Source organism: Plecotus auritus (genome assembly GCF_963455305.1).
Source record: "Plecotus auritus genome assembly, chromosome: X".
Classification (NCBI taxonomy): domain Eukaryota; kingdom Metazoa; phylum Chordata; class Mammalia; order Chiroptera; family Vespertilionidae; genus Plecotus; species Plecotus auritus.
In genome coordinates, this window is record NC_137784.1 from 97,486,411 (window position 1) to 97,502,449 (window position 16,039).

Genomic DNA, 16,039 nt, shown 5'->3' on the forward strand with positions numbered 1-16,039 from the left:
TTCTAAAGGGCAGACTCCCAGTCCATGTGGGCTTCCTGGACTCTCTCTGGCTATCCTTCTGTGTTTTGGGGATGTCAAGGCTAGAAGCTAATTGGACAAAAGGCAGAACAGCTCCAGAGAATATCCCCCTGTACTGTCAGTTAAAAATTGAGCATCTTGCCCTGACCGGTTTGGTTCAGTGGATAGAGCGTTGGCCTGTGGACTGAAGGGTCCCAGGTTCGATTCCCGTCAAGGGCATGTACCTTGGTTGTGGGCACAACCCCAGTAGGGAGTGTGCAGGAGGCAGCTGATCAGTGTTTCTAACTCTCTATCCCTCTCCCTTCCTCTCTGTAAAAAATCAATAAAAATATAAAAAAAAATTGAGCATCTTTGTGCCTCAACATTCTCATCTGTAAACTGGAGGTTACATTAGTACCTGCGTCCCAGGGCTGCTGAGAGGGTCAGACAAGGCATGCCATCCTGGAGAGCACTCAGCACTGGACCAGGCCCACTGTGTTTGCTCAGTACTGTGTGGCTGCTAGTAGGGGCAGCAGTAATAGTGATCACAGATAAACGAGTAAAAACAGCTTGCTCTTATCAGTTGTCAAGTTGTTTCAGATCATAATACTCCTAACTGGCATAGTCAGTGTGGGGAAATGCTGAGAGTACAGGGAGTGGGGAATAAAGGTACTCAGTGGACGTTAGCTACAGCAGTAATCAGTATTACTATTCTCATCCAGCCTCATTGCATGAGATGTTGGCTGCAGGGGCCCCGAAGTTGAGAGGCAGTATAGCATGGGCTGTATAGTCTGGAAGCCCTGGCCACAGCCTTTTTTGCTCACTTACTTGCTACATAAACCTCTCTAAGCCTCAATTTCTTAATCTTTAAAATATGTATTATCGCCCAGCCAGTGTGGCTCAGTGGTTGAGTGTCGACCTATGAACCAGGAGGTCACAGTTCGATTCCAGGTCAGGGCACATGCCCAGGTTGCAAGCTCTATCCCCAGTAGGAGGTGTGCAGGAGGCAGCCAATCAATGACTCTCTCATAATTGATGTTTCTATCTCTCCCTTCCTCTCTTAATTCAATAAAATATATTTTAAAAAATGTACATCATAGTGCCTTCTTTGAGGGTTTTTATGAAGACTGAGATAATGCATGAAAACCATCTAGCACAGTTACGTGACAATCAGTACGAATGAAATTACACTTGAGGCAGTCTGCCAGCCGCATCCCACAGCTCGAGCAGCGTGTTCCTGGCAGTAGTGGAAATCCAGTTCTGTGACCTTGAGATGCTTTGGGCCACTCTAATAATAACCAGGTACCAATGTGCATGACTTAATTTAATCCATAGGAGTCGTAGACTCAGTAGCTAGTACTATCATCATCCCCATTTCATAGATGAGAAGCCTGAGACGTAGAGAGGATCTGACTTGCCTAAGCCCTGTAAATGGTGGAGCCAGAATTTGAGCCCAGGAAATTGTGCTTCCAAGCAGTTTTTAACCACTTCATTCCATGCTTGCTTCTTGGGAATTCAAAACTGTTATCAGCCGTTAACCTGGGATCCTTACAAGCTTTTGGACTATGGAAGGAATTACTTAGCGCCTTGCACTCATTTTTCTCTTCTGCTCTGTCTACCTTAGAGGGTTCTATCTGGAACAAATGAAATAATGTGTCTGAAATGCTTTGAAAACTGGAAAGCACTATCTTAACACAGTTGGTTATATACCAAGTAGAGAAACAAAACTTGATAAGAGTCCCAATGATGGATTTTTCCATTTGAATTCCTTTGTGTGATGCTCCTTTAAACAACAGACATAATCAACTAACAGGCTGTTTGAAAGGCATTATATTTTGAAAGAGCTGAGCTGGACAGAGTATATGGTTGTTCCACATGCACCCAGACAAAACTTCTGTATCTTTGGTTGCATCTACCTTAGTACCCTTAAGTAAAGTGCACAGGAACAAAATGAGGTTTGGATCCTGTGTCCCCTACCTTTACATTGAAAGCCCCAGAGCTCTTTACCTGTCACAAAGGGATGCTTTCTATAGGATGATTTAGTTTTTACGTTATGCAGTTTGAAAACTGTTACACAGACCAGTACTGTATATTTTCTTCCTCTTAGCTGCAGTTAGTATTACTTGTAACTGAATTACTCTGGAGTCACATGCAGCACATTTAAAAATGCTTATCCAGCCCTAGCCGGTTTGGCTCAGTGGATAGAGCATCGGCCTGAGGACCGAAGAGCCCCAGGTTTGGTTCCTGTCAAGAGCACATATCTTGGGTGTAGGTTGGAACCCTGGCCCTGGTCAGGGCACGTGCCCTGATCGGGGCATGTGTGGAAGGCAACCAATTGATGTGATGTTTCTCTCTCTCTGTCTCTCCACCTTCCTTCTACTCTATCTCAAAATCAATGGAAAAATATCCTTGGGTGAAGATTAACAAAAAATAAAAATACCCAGTTTCATTTGAGAAATGCACAGTATTTTAGCATATGCCAATTAAGCCAAACAATACACATTGTATTAATGAGATCCAACAATGCACCTTGCAAACACAGCTAAACACAAGCTAAGCAGCAAGTGTGACCACCTGCACTTTCTAGACTAATAGATGTGAAATTGGTGACAAAATAGAAAATCCATTTGGAAGGAACACTGGGAGTTGGGAAATGGTTTGAAAGGAACTGTTATCTATTTCCGTAGTGCCAGACATGAGTCTATGTTGACTACCAACATTCTATACTAAACACACTACAAGAAATCCTTAACAATTGTATGTAAGAGATTACATGAAAAAGTCTAATGGACATAATTTTTTCCCTAGGGAATTTTCTCAGTGACAATTCCACATCCTGAAATTCTTCTAGTTGCGCGAATTGAAAAGGTGCTCCAGGGCAACATTGCGCACTGTGCAGAACCCTACATAAAAAATTCAGACCCAGCAAAGGTATTTATAAAGATCGTCTGTGAACATTTCAGCTTAATGTAGAACTTGCCTTTTACTGACATTCTAAATGGGTTTGTCAATGACACCCGAAAAACTTACACTCAGCATGCAGTATATTGTGAAAATATTATATACTGGGCTATGTGACTATGCATGCTAAAGCTTGAACATGACTTGTTTCCCCTTTCCATGTATGTTCTGTTTACATGACAATCTGATTTCTGCTGGCTTATCAAAATAAGAGCTAAAGGTTTTTCAGCAACATCTGTTCATTGACACTATATCCTTGGCAATAGCCGCTTTTTTTTTTTTTTTACGCCCAGCCCTAGAATATCAGAGGTGGGATGGTAAAGATGATCCAGTTCTGCAGTTTCCAAAAGCCAGTCTGTACTCAAATTTACTCCTGTATGAAGATGAAGTGAGAAAAGAAAGATGAGATAGTGAGCAGTTCATGAAGCTAAATGTATTCAATTCAAAGGGCTTTTTTATTCAGAGATTTTTGCCCTTGCCATTTTGTAATCATTCTTCCTATCTATCCTTCATGAAATGTTGGTGTATTAAATGGTAGGGATTTTTACTATTTCTTGTATTTAAATGGCAACATTGAAAGTCAGTAACCCATATAATCATCCAAATTTCTGGACCCTGACATCTAAACTTAGGGAAATTATTGATCGAATCCTCTTTTCTCATTTTGTAAATGACAAAACTGAGGCCCAGAGAGGGAATGTATTTGTGGCACAGTTCATTAGCAGCTCTCCAGCTACTGAGTATTTATGAAGAGTCCATCTGTTCTACGTGGCATTTACTTGTGTATTTGAGCAGTGTTTATGAAGTGGAAGATGCTGAGGACACATTTGACTAAGTTGTGAAGAAAAAAAGGTCTCGATATAGATAAAAGCTTCTAGCATCTCTATCCCTGATGATAAGTGTGCAGCCAGCATTTCATAGGCAGATATTCTATAGGCAGATAATATCCTTTATTATCTCCCGGTGCCTCTGCATATAGTGGCTCCTGCCCATGCAAAACAAATTGTATTGACTCTTGCTCACTTGCCTTTTAGCTTGGGAGTAAAAAGGTCAACTATATCCACTTCTTCCAAGAATGTCCATTGTCTCTCTGCTCATATGTGAAAAGAAATATACATTTAAACTGCTTAAATGATATCTGTCAATGGAAAAACACAAAACCTTTAAGAAATACTGCCTTGGTCTTGGAAAGTGTGTAGCCGATGTGTGTTGTGTTTTATTTGTGGCTATTTGAATATATTTTTTCTAAATTTTGGTATTTTATATTAGATAAGTTGGGGAAATTATTTTGGGGGGAATCCCTGGTACTTTGAACAAATATGAGCCTATCGTCTTATTTCTGACCTTAGACGGCCCAGAAGGTACACAGGACAGCCAAGCAAGTGTGCAGCCGCCTTGGACAATACAGAATGCCCTTTGCCTGGGCTGCCAGGTGTGTACATATGTAATCCCGACCCTTCTCATCATGCTCATATGTGAACTTGAGGGATGTTGTTTTTGCTAGCAGCAGTCAGCAGTTTGTTTCTGACAAACCAAGTTATAGTTTGCCAGTTATGCTTTGGGGAACCTGAGATGTGTCCTAGTCCCTTTGGGCTCCTATAACAAATTACCTGCTTAAACAACAAGTGTTTAAGCCAAAGGTTTATGCCTTAAACAACAAACATTTATTTCTCACAATTCTGGAGGCTGGAAGTCATAAGATCAGAATGCCAGCATGGTCAGGTTCTGGTGAGACTCTCTTCCAGGTTAGAGACAGCTGACTGTTTTGTGTCCTCACGGTGCAGAAAGGGGACAGGCAAGCTCTCTGGTCTGTTCTTACAGGGGCACTAATCCCATTCATGAGGGTTCCACCGTTAGGACCTAATCACCCCAAAGATACCACCTCCTAATATAATCATCTTGGGGATTAGACTTCAACATATGAACTTGGGGTGTGTGTGTGATACAAACATTCAGTCCATAACAGGATATAAGAATTCTTTGTCTTAGAATTTGCTGTACATTAAAGACCCTTTCATTTCTTCATATGTCTCGCTTTAGGGAAATTTTCTTTGGCTTGGATTACTGATCTCACTGACACCACTTAATTATATTGTGCTTTAAAGCAGAGCTAATTTGCTTAAGTAATGGAATTTTTTTCCAGAAAACCAGAAATTATCGTAAATGAAGAACGGTATGCCTGCTATTTCAGAGTTGACTGGGTTTATGCTTGAAAAACTAGCATAGAATAATTCTGGAAAACATACCAAAAATGAGAAGGCAAAAAATGCAGTTGTTAAGTGCAAGTCTGTAATTAACATTTTTTTTTTTTTTTTTTTTTTTTTTTTGCTTTCTAGTGACTAATTCGGTAAACTCTTTAGAGGTAGTGTATGTATTTATTTGGAAATGTGTTATCTATACCAGCGGTTGCCAACTGGTGGTCCGCAGACCACTGGTGGTCCATGAGGTCCGAAAGGTTGGCGACCGCTGATCTATACCACATCCTATGGTAGATACACATGCCCCCCCCCCCCAAATATTGGAAGTCTACATACATTGATGACTTAAAATGTGTTTCTTGCTTATGCCATCTTTGAAGTGCAGGTTCATTGGCTTGTTTGTGGTACAGCCTGTACAACATCTCACTAGAACTGGGGAAAGGGCACTACATTCTGAATAATTCAATCAATTATGTTCCGTGTGTGCTGCGAGTAGCATAAGAGTAGGAGACTCTAAGTTAATGAACTCTTCTGTCACTATTTATAATCATTTCGTTTTTTGGGAAGGTTCCAAAATGCATTGTATGTTGGTAGATGAAAAGGCACATTGTCCTTGTTTTACAGAATGATTAAAAAATGATAGCCAAGGATAGGTGAATGGCAAAGAGTAGGGGAAGGTGGTATAGTTAGGCATAATATAAGGTGAAATATGACTTTGTAAATATAAGCATCCTTAGTGATGCCCCAGCCTGAAAAGTCAATTGCTGTTGCTGCTGTTATTATTTATACTTATTGAGTGCTAACTCTGTATAAGGCAGTGGTGTAAGTGTTTAGTTTACATTTTTTTAAGAGGTGGATACTGTTATCCCCTTAGAGATGAGGAAATTGAGGCACAAAAGTAAAACAAAGTTTCTGCCCAAGTTTACACAGAATGTGTGTTAGCAGGGATCAGAACCCATGGCTCCTGACTTCAAAGCCTACTCTAGACCACTGTTGCACACTGTGCCCCCCTTCAGGCCATAGCAGTAACTGCTTGATACTGTTTTGCCAATAGAAAAATTAATTTTAAAATCTTCAAAGTTAGAAGCTTTGATCCCCAGTTCTGATGAGGAATTATGCTATTTTTCCTTCCTAAATTCTTTTGGTTGTCATCAGTAGCAGGAACTCACTCTACAGGCCTGGCTGGGGTATTTAAAAGATGTATGATAAACCTTTGTTTACTGAAAATAAAGGATGTATGCTTAGAAGTAGGAACAGTGGTTAATGCCTATGACCACATCTTCAGAGGCTCTGCCTGGGAAACTATGTTTCTGGCTATAGCTATTCCAGTGTGTTGGATACTTGCACATTACTTCCATTTTTTTGTGGTAAAATAGCTGCTTAAAACGGAAGAGGGGGTAGGAGAGGAAATAATCAAATTTATATTGGAAATTCTACATATATATTATAAACTCTATATAAATTGATCTTCAAGTTCTAGTTTCTGTTCTGTCAACTTTGAGATATCTTTTACCTTTGATAAAAATGTACACATTTTATATGTCCAACTTGATGAATTTTCACAAATGTATATAGTCATGTAACTACCACCCCAACTAAAATAGAGAACTTGTCAGTCACTCCAGATAGTTTCCACACCGTTCTGTACAATTAGCCATCCCACCCCTACCCAGGCAACCACCAATCTGATTGTCACTATAGATGACTTTGATCTATTCTAGAACTTCATGTAAGTGGAATCATGCAGTATGTACCCTTATATTTTGTTGTTTCTGTTCAGTCTGTTTCTGAGATTCATCCATATTATTGTATGCTTCAATTGTTCATTTTGAGTAGTAGTTCATTGTATGAATATACCAAAATTTGCTTATCCAGTCACATTTTTTCTCTCTTTATTGATTAAGGTATTACATATGTGTCCTTATCCCCCCATTGCTCCCCCACATCCCCACTCATGCCCTCACCCGCCCTTGTCTGTGTCCATGGGTTATGCTTATATGCATGCATACAAGTCCTTTAGTTGATCTCTCCTCCTTACCCCCACCCTCTCTTACCTTCCCTCTAAGGTTTGACGGTCTGTTAGATGCTTCTCTGATTAATATCTGGATTGTTTCCAGTTTGGGACTATAACAAAAAAATCTGCTATGAACATTCATGTACTATGTGGAAATATGCTTATAAGCTTAGGGGTGGAATTATAGAATCATAGGGAGGGAGCATGCTTAACTTCTTGAGAAACTGCCAAACTATTTTCCAAACTAGTTTCACAATTTTATACTACTAGCCCTAATTTTATTGTTATTTATCAATCCTGTAAAAAAATTTAAAAACCCTTTTTGTTGCTATTTAGACCTATTTTCAAAGATACTCAAGGCTCTCTGGACCTGGATGGGAGATTTTCTCCTTTGTATAAACAAGACAGTAGTAAGCTTTCAAATGAAGACATTCTCAAGTTGCTCTCAGAGTATAAGAAGTAAGTGTGTGGAATTACTGAAGTAAATCAATATAATAGAATTCTAATTTCTTAAAATGATGAATGTGAGTCACATACATGATGGGGCAAAAGTAGGTTTATAGTTTTTGTATGGAAAATAATACAATAATAAATAGTAAAAGAATAATCTGTCTTGTGTACTCAGCAATTATAAACCTACTTTTGCCCCACCCTCTATGGGAGAAACTGAATGCTTAAAAATTTTAAGTTTGGATACATGGTAACCAGTCCATTTAGTAATCATAATTTTTAAGTATAAAATATTCTTATTTTATACCTAGGCCAGAGAAGACCAAACTGCAGATTATTCCCGGGCAGCTAAACATCACAGTAGAATGTGTTCCTGTGGATTTATCAAGTAAGAACTCATGTATTGCAAATAAACCTTAATGGCTATGTTTGAATCTTAGATTTTTACCTTTGCAATATTTTTCCTGAGGTTTACATGTTTTATTCGTTTCCTGAGGCTGCTGTAAGAAAGTATTACAAACTGGGTGGCTTAAGATGACAGAAATTTTTTTTCTCATACTTCTGGAGGCTAGAAGTCAAAATCAAGGTGTCAGCAAGGCTGTGCTCCCACTGAATGCTCTCACTAATCCTCTAAATAAGAACCATTCCTTGCCTCTTCCTATAGCTTCTACTGGCTCCGGGCAATCCTTGGCAGCCTCAACTTGTAGCTGCATCACTCCTTTCTCTACCTCTACAATCACATGGCCGCCTCAACTTGTAGCTGCATCACTCCTTTCTCTACCTCTACAATCTACAGTCGTTAGATTTAGGGTCCACCCTAATCTAGTATGACCTCATCCTAATTAATTATATCTTGCAAAGACCTTATTTGCAAATAAGGTTACTTTCTGAGGTTCTGGTGGGCATGAATTTGGGGGGAGGGTGGGACACTAATTCAACCCAGTACACATGGTGAATAGTTACAGAAAGTTGATTATATAAGATGCTATTTCATATACACTGAGTGGCCAGATTATGATGATCTCTGAACGCATAATAATCTGGCCACTCAATGTATTTGTATCTCAAATGGGTACCAAAAGTATTCTAGACTTTTGCTGGAGATCAACCACCTATTTGCCCTGAGCTTTCTATCATCCAGTGCAAAGGGGAAAACTGATCAGGTGCACGATTTATAGTATCTTTGATATCAAATAAATGAGGTACTCAAGAGAAGTACACTGAGTGGCCAGATTATTATGCGTTCAGAGATCATAATAATCTGTCCACTCAGTGTATAATATATGCTGTTGTGAGTGTGCCCCAGTCACTTTCTGCTGCCTTTTGCCAAGGATAACTTTCATCAACTAAGGCAGTGGTTCTCAACCTTTCTAATGCCGCGACACTTTAATACAGTTCCTCATGTTGTGGTGACCCCCAACCATAAAATTATTTTCGTTGCTACTTCATAACTGTAATTTTGCTACTGTTATGAATCGTAATGTAAATATCTGTGTTTTCCTATGGTCTTAGGCGACCCTGCTAGCGGTTCTCAACCTGTGGGTCGCGACCCACAGGTTGAGAACTGCTGTGACCCACAGGTTGAGAACCGCTGCTGTAGAGCCTAAGACCATCGGAAAACACAGATATTTACATTACGATTCATAACAGTAGCAAAATTTCAGTTATGAAGTAGCAACGAAAATAATTTTATGGTTGGGGTTCAGCACAACATGAGGAACTGTATTAAAGCGTCGCAGCATTAGAAAGGTTGAGAACCACTGAATTAAGGGATCAAAAGGAGATGTTCTTTTCTTGTCTACAGATAGGAGTCTAAAATCCCAGGAGAAAATGAACAGAAGACACAAAAGACACTTTGCAGGAAATAAAATAAAATTAAGTGCCTAGTAAATATTTGAAAATGTTCAATCTTAATAATAATGCCACTAATGCAAATTAAAACAGCTTTTGCTCATCTGTCAAATTTACAAAAATGTTTAAAGTGAAGCCATCTGATGCTGGCTTAGTTTTGGCCAAACATCATCACCTATCATGAGTAGGAGTGCAATTTGGCAATAGATACCTATAGAAGTCCGTAACTAAGGCATTCTAACTGAGATTCTATCTATCCATTTACTCACTGAATAAGGATTTATTCAGTAAACATTTATTGAATACCTACTAGATGCTTTAAAATTATGGAGGTTAAAGTCTAGAAGGAGTGACAGACAATAAATAGGAAAACAAGTGACTAATTTCAGTCTATGGTTGGGATCGGTTGCTTTCAAAAGGATGGCCAAGGAAGGCTTATCATGTGGCCCAACCAGCATGCAGTGGTGGGGACTGTGGGCATTGCATATGAAAAGACCTTGCAGTGGGAAAAAGCTTGGTTTATATGAACAGAAAGGAAGCCAGGGTGGTTCTAGTGTGGTGTGTAATGGGAACAAGGGGGGCATAAGATGAAATAGGAGAATTAGAAAGCGTCACATCATGCAGGGAATTGTATAGACCATGGTAACTTCTTAAAAGGTTGGATTTTAGCCCTAGCCATTTTGGCTCAGTGGATAGAGTGTCAGCCTAGGAACTAAAGGGTCCCAGGTTGGATTCTGGTCAAGGGCATGTACCTCTGTTGCAGGCTGATCCCAGGTGCCCCGACCAGGGCCACATGTGGGAAGCAACCAATTGATGTGTCTCTCTCACATCGATGTTTCTCTCTCCCTATCTCTCCCTCTTCCTTCCACTCTCTATAAAAATCAATGGAAAAGTGCCCTCAGGTAAGGATTAACAAACACACACAAAAAAATTGGATTTTATTCTAAGTGCAATGAAAAGTCACGAAAGGATTGTAAGTAGGGGAGTAGCAATTTACATTTTAAAACATCTAAGAGTACAATGGTTTATTTTTCCTATAGAAGTAATATAAAATGTAGACCGTTTATGCATAAAGATTTTCTTTGCAGCATTGTTTATATTGGGAGAAAATTGGAAACAACCAGAGTACAACACTGTCAGATAGGGTAAGGCAATTATTGGTACTACAATGTCATGAAACTTCATGCAACCATGAAAAATGATGTTTATAAAGAGTTCGTGAAATAAGACATAGCTAAAATGCCCCCAAAAGAGGATAAAGTTCTTCATATATAGTAAAGTTTTTGTATTATTATTATTATTATTATTATTATTATTATTATATGAAACATGCATAGAAAGAAGACTAGAAGAAAATATGCCAAAATATTAACAGTAGTTATCTCTGGGTAGTGGAATGATCACTTATGTCTGTGTACCTTTACTCCAGATATTTTAAGTATTGCTATAATAATCAGAGAAAACCAACCCCCCCAAATACTGTGTCCCCAGGTCCGACTCTCGCTGGATCTTCCTTCTCCATCAATATGAGTCTGCAGCAAGGACAAGCAGTCATAGAGCCATTAAATATATCAATAACCTTTAGTACAGTGGCTACTTCAATAAACTATGCTGCTACACTTTTCATGCTCAGGAGTATTGAATTTATTTTTGGTAACACATCGTAAGATCTGTAGTTTCAAAAAGCTTCCATTATTTCTTAGGTGAAAATTTGCACCTGCACCAAGTTAACTTTTTAAAAGTGCCTGGCCATGAGCTAATTGGAGGCATAAATTTACTGTTATTTTCCTGATACCAATAAAAGTTTGCAGTGAAAGCGAAATTGCAGCCCCAGGAGGAAAAGTGTAATGGATTTCTTTGCAGAGTTTAAATTTGTCAAAATTATGATGTGTTATATTTGGCCAATCAGTCTACTGTACATTGAGAATGAAATAGCAATCCATGTCTAGTTTGAAGGGTTCCAATGAAACCATCATCAGGCTACTCAAGCTTTTATTTTGGGATTCTTAAAGTGGTTGTATAACTTTTTGTCAATCACTGAGAATTCTGTTTTTGAAATCACTCTTTGAGCCCTGGCCATTGTGGCTCAGCTGGTTGAGCATTATCCCATGTACTGAAAGGTCACTGACTTGATTCCCGGTCAGGGCACATACCCAGGTTTCGGGTTTGATCCCTGAGGTGCATGGAGGAGGCAACCAATTGATGTTTCTCTCTCACATCCATGTTTCTTTCTCTTTCTTCCCCCTCTCCCTTCTTCTCTCTCTAAAATAAATAAAAACATTTTTAAAAATCACTTTGTGAACACAATGTATATTTTTATAAATGGACGAATGTGTTAAGGATTTTTAAATTGTGTTGTCTTTACCTGCTTTTTCTTTTTGGCTGTAGATTGTATTACTTCTTCATATGTGCCCCTGAAGCCTTTCGAAAAAAATTGTCAAAATATTACTGTGGAGGTTGAAGAGTTTGTTCCAGAAGTGACAAAATATTGTTATCCATTTACCATTTACAAAAACCATCTGTATGTATATCCCTTGCAATTAAAATACGATGGCCAGAAAACATTTGCCAAGGTAAACAGTGCAAACTATACATCTTGGGGTATAAAATGTTATTTATAATCTTCTCATTCTGTGACTCATTTGGAATGATTAATCATTATAGGCAAGGAACATTGCAGTCTGTGTGGAATTCCGGGATTCAGATGAAAGTGATGCCAGAGCTCTAAAGGTTTGTTTATGATACTGATAAGCACTTTTGGTAGAGATAGAGATTTTGATGCTTGGTAGTTCCATACGCTAAGTTTAATTTGTTTCAATGTCAAAAAGAAAATGTACTGAAGTGATACATGTAATACTGTCTTTTCTACTCTTACATATGAACCATAAGCATTAGTTAAATATTAAGAAATAACAAAAGGAGGTAGGAGCTTTAAAAATGGGTAAGCTTCATATACCAGATTTTTGCCTTTGCTCCGCTTCGGTTTTCGCATTCTCTGATGCCCAAGAACAAGGTCATTTTCTCCTTTGACCAGACAGTTCTAATGGTACCATCAGGGGAGTATAAACTCCTTTGGTTTTGAAATCTGACCAGGCTTTGAGCTGACAGAAGCACAGCATGACTGCTTTGATCTGAGATAGACATCCACTCTGTGACTGGCCAAATGGTGCCTCCAAACTTGGATTAGTCATCTATGAAAAGCAGCATCTCAGTATTATCTAATAAAGCAATCCTTAAGTACCTGTGACTTCACAGTGCTGTTACATTTTCACTCTTTATAGCTGGTTTTCACTTTTTCTCTTTAGCCCATTAATCAGAGGCCTGAAAGAGAAGGTGGAACGTTTACTCATCGCAAAGTGTTTATCTAGCTCTCCATATCTCTCGCTTGAGCCTAAATCAGACAGATGGATGACTAGTCTTCCACTCAAACCACCTAGGGAAAGAGGCTGGAATTCCCTCTAACTAAATCATTGAGTGTTTTATAGCCCCCACCTTTGAAAAGAGATTTATTTTTCATAGAGAAGCCTAAGTTAAATTAAGGCTGGCTCAAATTAAGCCTGTTTATTCTGGTTCTCCCTTCAGTGGAGATGAAAATAACTATTCCTTTTCCCCCTTGCAATCTCCTTTTGTATACTTAAAGATTCTTAGGTTACCTCTCAGCAGTTCCTGCAAATTGTCTTTATAACCATATTTAAGGAGAGCTGGCTCTGTATGCACATGGAGTCTCAATTTCATTTCTTAGCTGGCCTAGAGGCTGGCTCTGAAGTAACAGAGGCAATTAATACCTTGGCATGCTGACTCCATATTCATCCTTGAGCATATTAGGCCTATGGAAGTGAAAAACTCACACTAGAAATGAAATTGGATCTTTCCATGGAACCATAGAAGGCCTTACATGTATTTTATTGGTATAACAGAAAGCCAGTGACTTTTAAAATGTGGCTCGTAAAGTTATAGAACAGTAAGTTGTCTGTAGCTTAATTTTTAATTCCTTTAGGTTAGGAATGTGTCTGCTGGGTTTTTTTGTTGGTGTTTGTTTTGAAATATATTTTTGATGATTTTAGAGAGAAGAAAGGAGAAAAATAGAGAGGTAGAAACATCAGTGAGAGAGAATCATTGATCAGCTGCCTCCTGCACGCTCTCCTTTGGGGATCGAGCCCACAATCTGGGCATGTGCCCTGACCAGGAATTGAACCATGACCTCCTGGTTCATGGTCCGACGCTCAACCACTGAGTCACACTGGCCAGGCTGTTTGTTTTTAACTCTTCACCTTGCCCACTGCACAACAAGCATTGAACAAATGTTAGTGACTGGCTGAGTGGGAACTTCTCATGTTAAGAAATGCAAAGAGCATGAGAGAAGTTTTCCAGGCTAGGTTTGAGAGTGTTTTCCTCCCAAATGAGTAGCTGTGTTAGACTTCTTACTGGTAACGAGTTTGGAATTGCATTTCTTTGATGGTCAGAAATTCAGAAGCATTTATGCAGCCAAGTTAGGTGAAGTCTTGGGTGAAGTCTGGAGTGACTGTAAATGACTTGGAATTTAGAAGCCCATGGTGAGAGCCCAGTGGCCTTGGCCGTGGCCTTATGCTCACAGATGCTTCTAACTGTATGTGGTTCCATAGCATCACGTTTGGAGACCTGCATTGAGAGTGGTGACTCTGTTTCTTCTTTTGCAGTGTATTTATGGAAAACCTGCAGGGTCTGTTTTTACCACAAATGCTTATGCTGTTGTTTCACATCACAACCAAAATCCAGAGTTCTATGATGAGGTAAAATTTCATTTTTTTTTATTTTTTATTAATTTCTTTATTGATTAAGGTATCACATAAAATTTCATTATTTTGATGTTTATAAAATACAGTGGTTACTCTTTTTTTAAATTTATTTATTTTTATTTTTTTAATTTAATAAATCTTTATTGTTCAAATTATTACAATTGTTCCTCTTTTTTGCCCCCATAGCTCCCCTCCACCTGGTACCCACACCACCCTTTGCCCTTACCTCCCCCCAACTGTCCTCATCCATAGGTGTACGACCTTTGTCCAGTCTCTTCCCGCACCCCCCTCACCCCTTTCCCCCTGAGAATTGTCAGTCCACTCCCTTTCTATGCCCCTGATTCTTTTATATTCACCAGTTTATTCTGTTCATCAGATTTCTTATTCACTTGATTTTTAGGTTCACTTGTTGATAGATATGTATTTGTTGTTCATAATTTTTATCTTTACCTTCTTCTTCTTCCTCTTCTTAAAGAGTATCTTTCAGCATTTCATATAATACTGGTTTGGTGTTGATGAACTCCTTTAGCTTTTTCTTATCTGTGAAGCTTTTTATCTGCCCTTCAATTCTGAATGATAGCTTTGCTGGGTAGAGTAATCTTGGTTGTAGGTTCTTGCTATTCATCACTTTGAATATTTCTTGCCAATCCCTTCTGGCCTGCATAGTTTCTGTTGAGAAATCAGCTGACAATCGTATGGGTGCTCCCTTATAGGTAATTAACTGTTTTTCTCTTGCTGCTTTTAATATTCTCTCTTTGTCTTTTGCTCTTGGCATTTTAATTATGATGTGTCTTGGTGTGGTCCTCTTTGGATTCCTTTTGTTTGGGGTTCTCTGCGCTTCCTGGAGTTGTAAGTCTATTTCTTTCACCATGTGGGGGAAGTTTTCGGTCATTATTTCTTCAAATAGGTTTTCAGTATCTTGCTCTCTCTCTTCTGGCACCCCCATAATTCTGATGTTGGTATGCTTGAAGTTGTCCCAGAGGCTCCTTACACTATCTTCAAATTTTTGAGTTCTTTTTTCTCTTTGCTTTTTCGGCTGAGTGTTTTTTGCTTCTTTGTATTTCAATTCTTTGACTTGATTCTTGTGTTCCTCTAGTCTGCTGTTAGGTCTCTGTATAATATTTTTTAATTTAGTCAGTGTATGTTTAATTTCTAGTTGGTCCTTTTTCATAACCTCGAGGGTCTCGCTAAATTTATCGGCCTTTTCTAGAAAATTCTTGAAAAACCTTATAACCGTGGTTTTGAACTCTATATCCAGTTGTTTGCTTTCCTCCATTTCTTTCGTTTGTGATCTGTTTCTTTGTCTCCACATTTTGGCTGCTTCCCTGAGTTGGTAGAGTAGCTTTGTGTGCTAGGTGTTCTATAGGGCCCAGTGGCTCAGCCTCCCCAGTTACCTGAGGTGGACACTCTTGGTGCACTGCTTTATGGGGTGTGTGTTCAGCCTTGTTGTAGTTAAGTCTTGATTGTTGTTGGTATCACTGGGAGGAATTGACTTCCAGGCCAATTGGCTGTGAGGATCAGCTGTGTCTACGCTGGGAGAAGTTCTGTGCTGGAGACAGCCTTATGAGACAAGACTTGAAAAATTGCAAAAGCCTCTGTGCTCAGCTTGGATGGGGCGGAGTCTTAGGACTGAGCAGACAGTCCTGGCTTCCCATCAGCCCTGCCCTATGAGGCCCCTGGGTCTCAGTGTCCCTCAGTAATTGCTGCAAGCACCTCTGAGAGAAAGCCGCCCTTGAGTTTCGCCTGCTGCCAGACAGTCCAGTTTCTCCCCCAATGAATCTGGATTCCCAGAT

The 16,039-nt window shown here is 39.2% G+C and overlaps 1 protein-coding gene across 1 annotated transcript in view; it reads left to right on the forward strand.

The window, feature by feature from the left end:
- The window catches only part of DOCK11 (dedicator of cytokinesis 11), a 199,379-nt gene that overhangs the window by 80,792 nt on the left and 102,548 nt on the right, over positions 1–16,039 (forward strand). Inside the window, exons 13-19 of the mRNA XM_080653538.1 lie at positions 2,806–2,928; positions 4,308–4,390; positions 7,507–7,629; positions 7,932–8,008; positions 11,860–12,044; positions 12,136–12,201; positions 14,148–14,240. Coding sequence (XP_080509664.1) covers positions 2,806–2,928; positions 4,308–4,390; positions 7,507–7,629; positions 7,932–8,008; positions 11,860–12,044; positions 12,136–12,201; positions 14,148–14,240 — 750 coding nt within the window. The remainder of the gene's footprint in view (positions 1–2,805; positions 2,929–4,307; positions 4,391–7,506; positions 7,630–7,931; positions 8,009–11,859; positions 12,045–12,135; positions 12,202–14,147; positions 14,241–16,039) is intronic.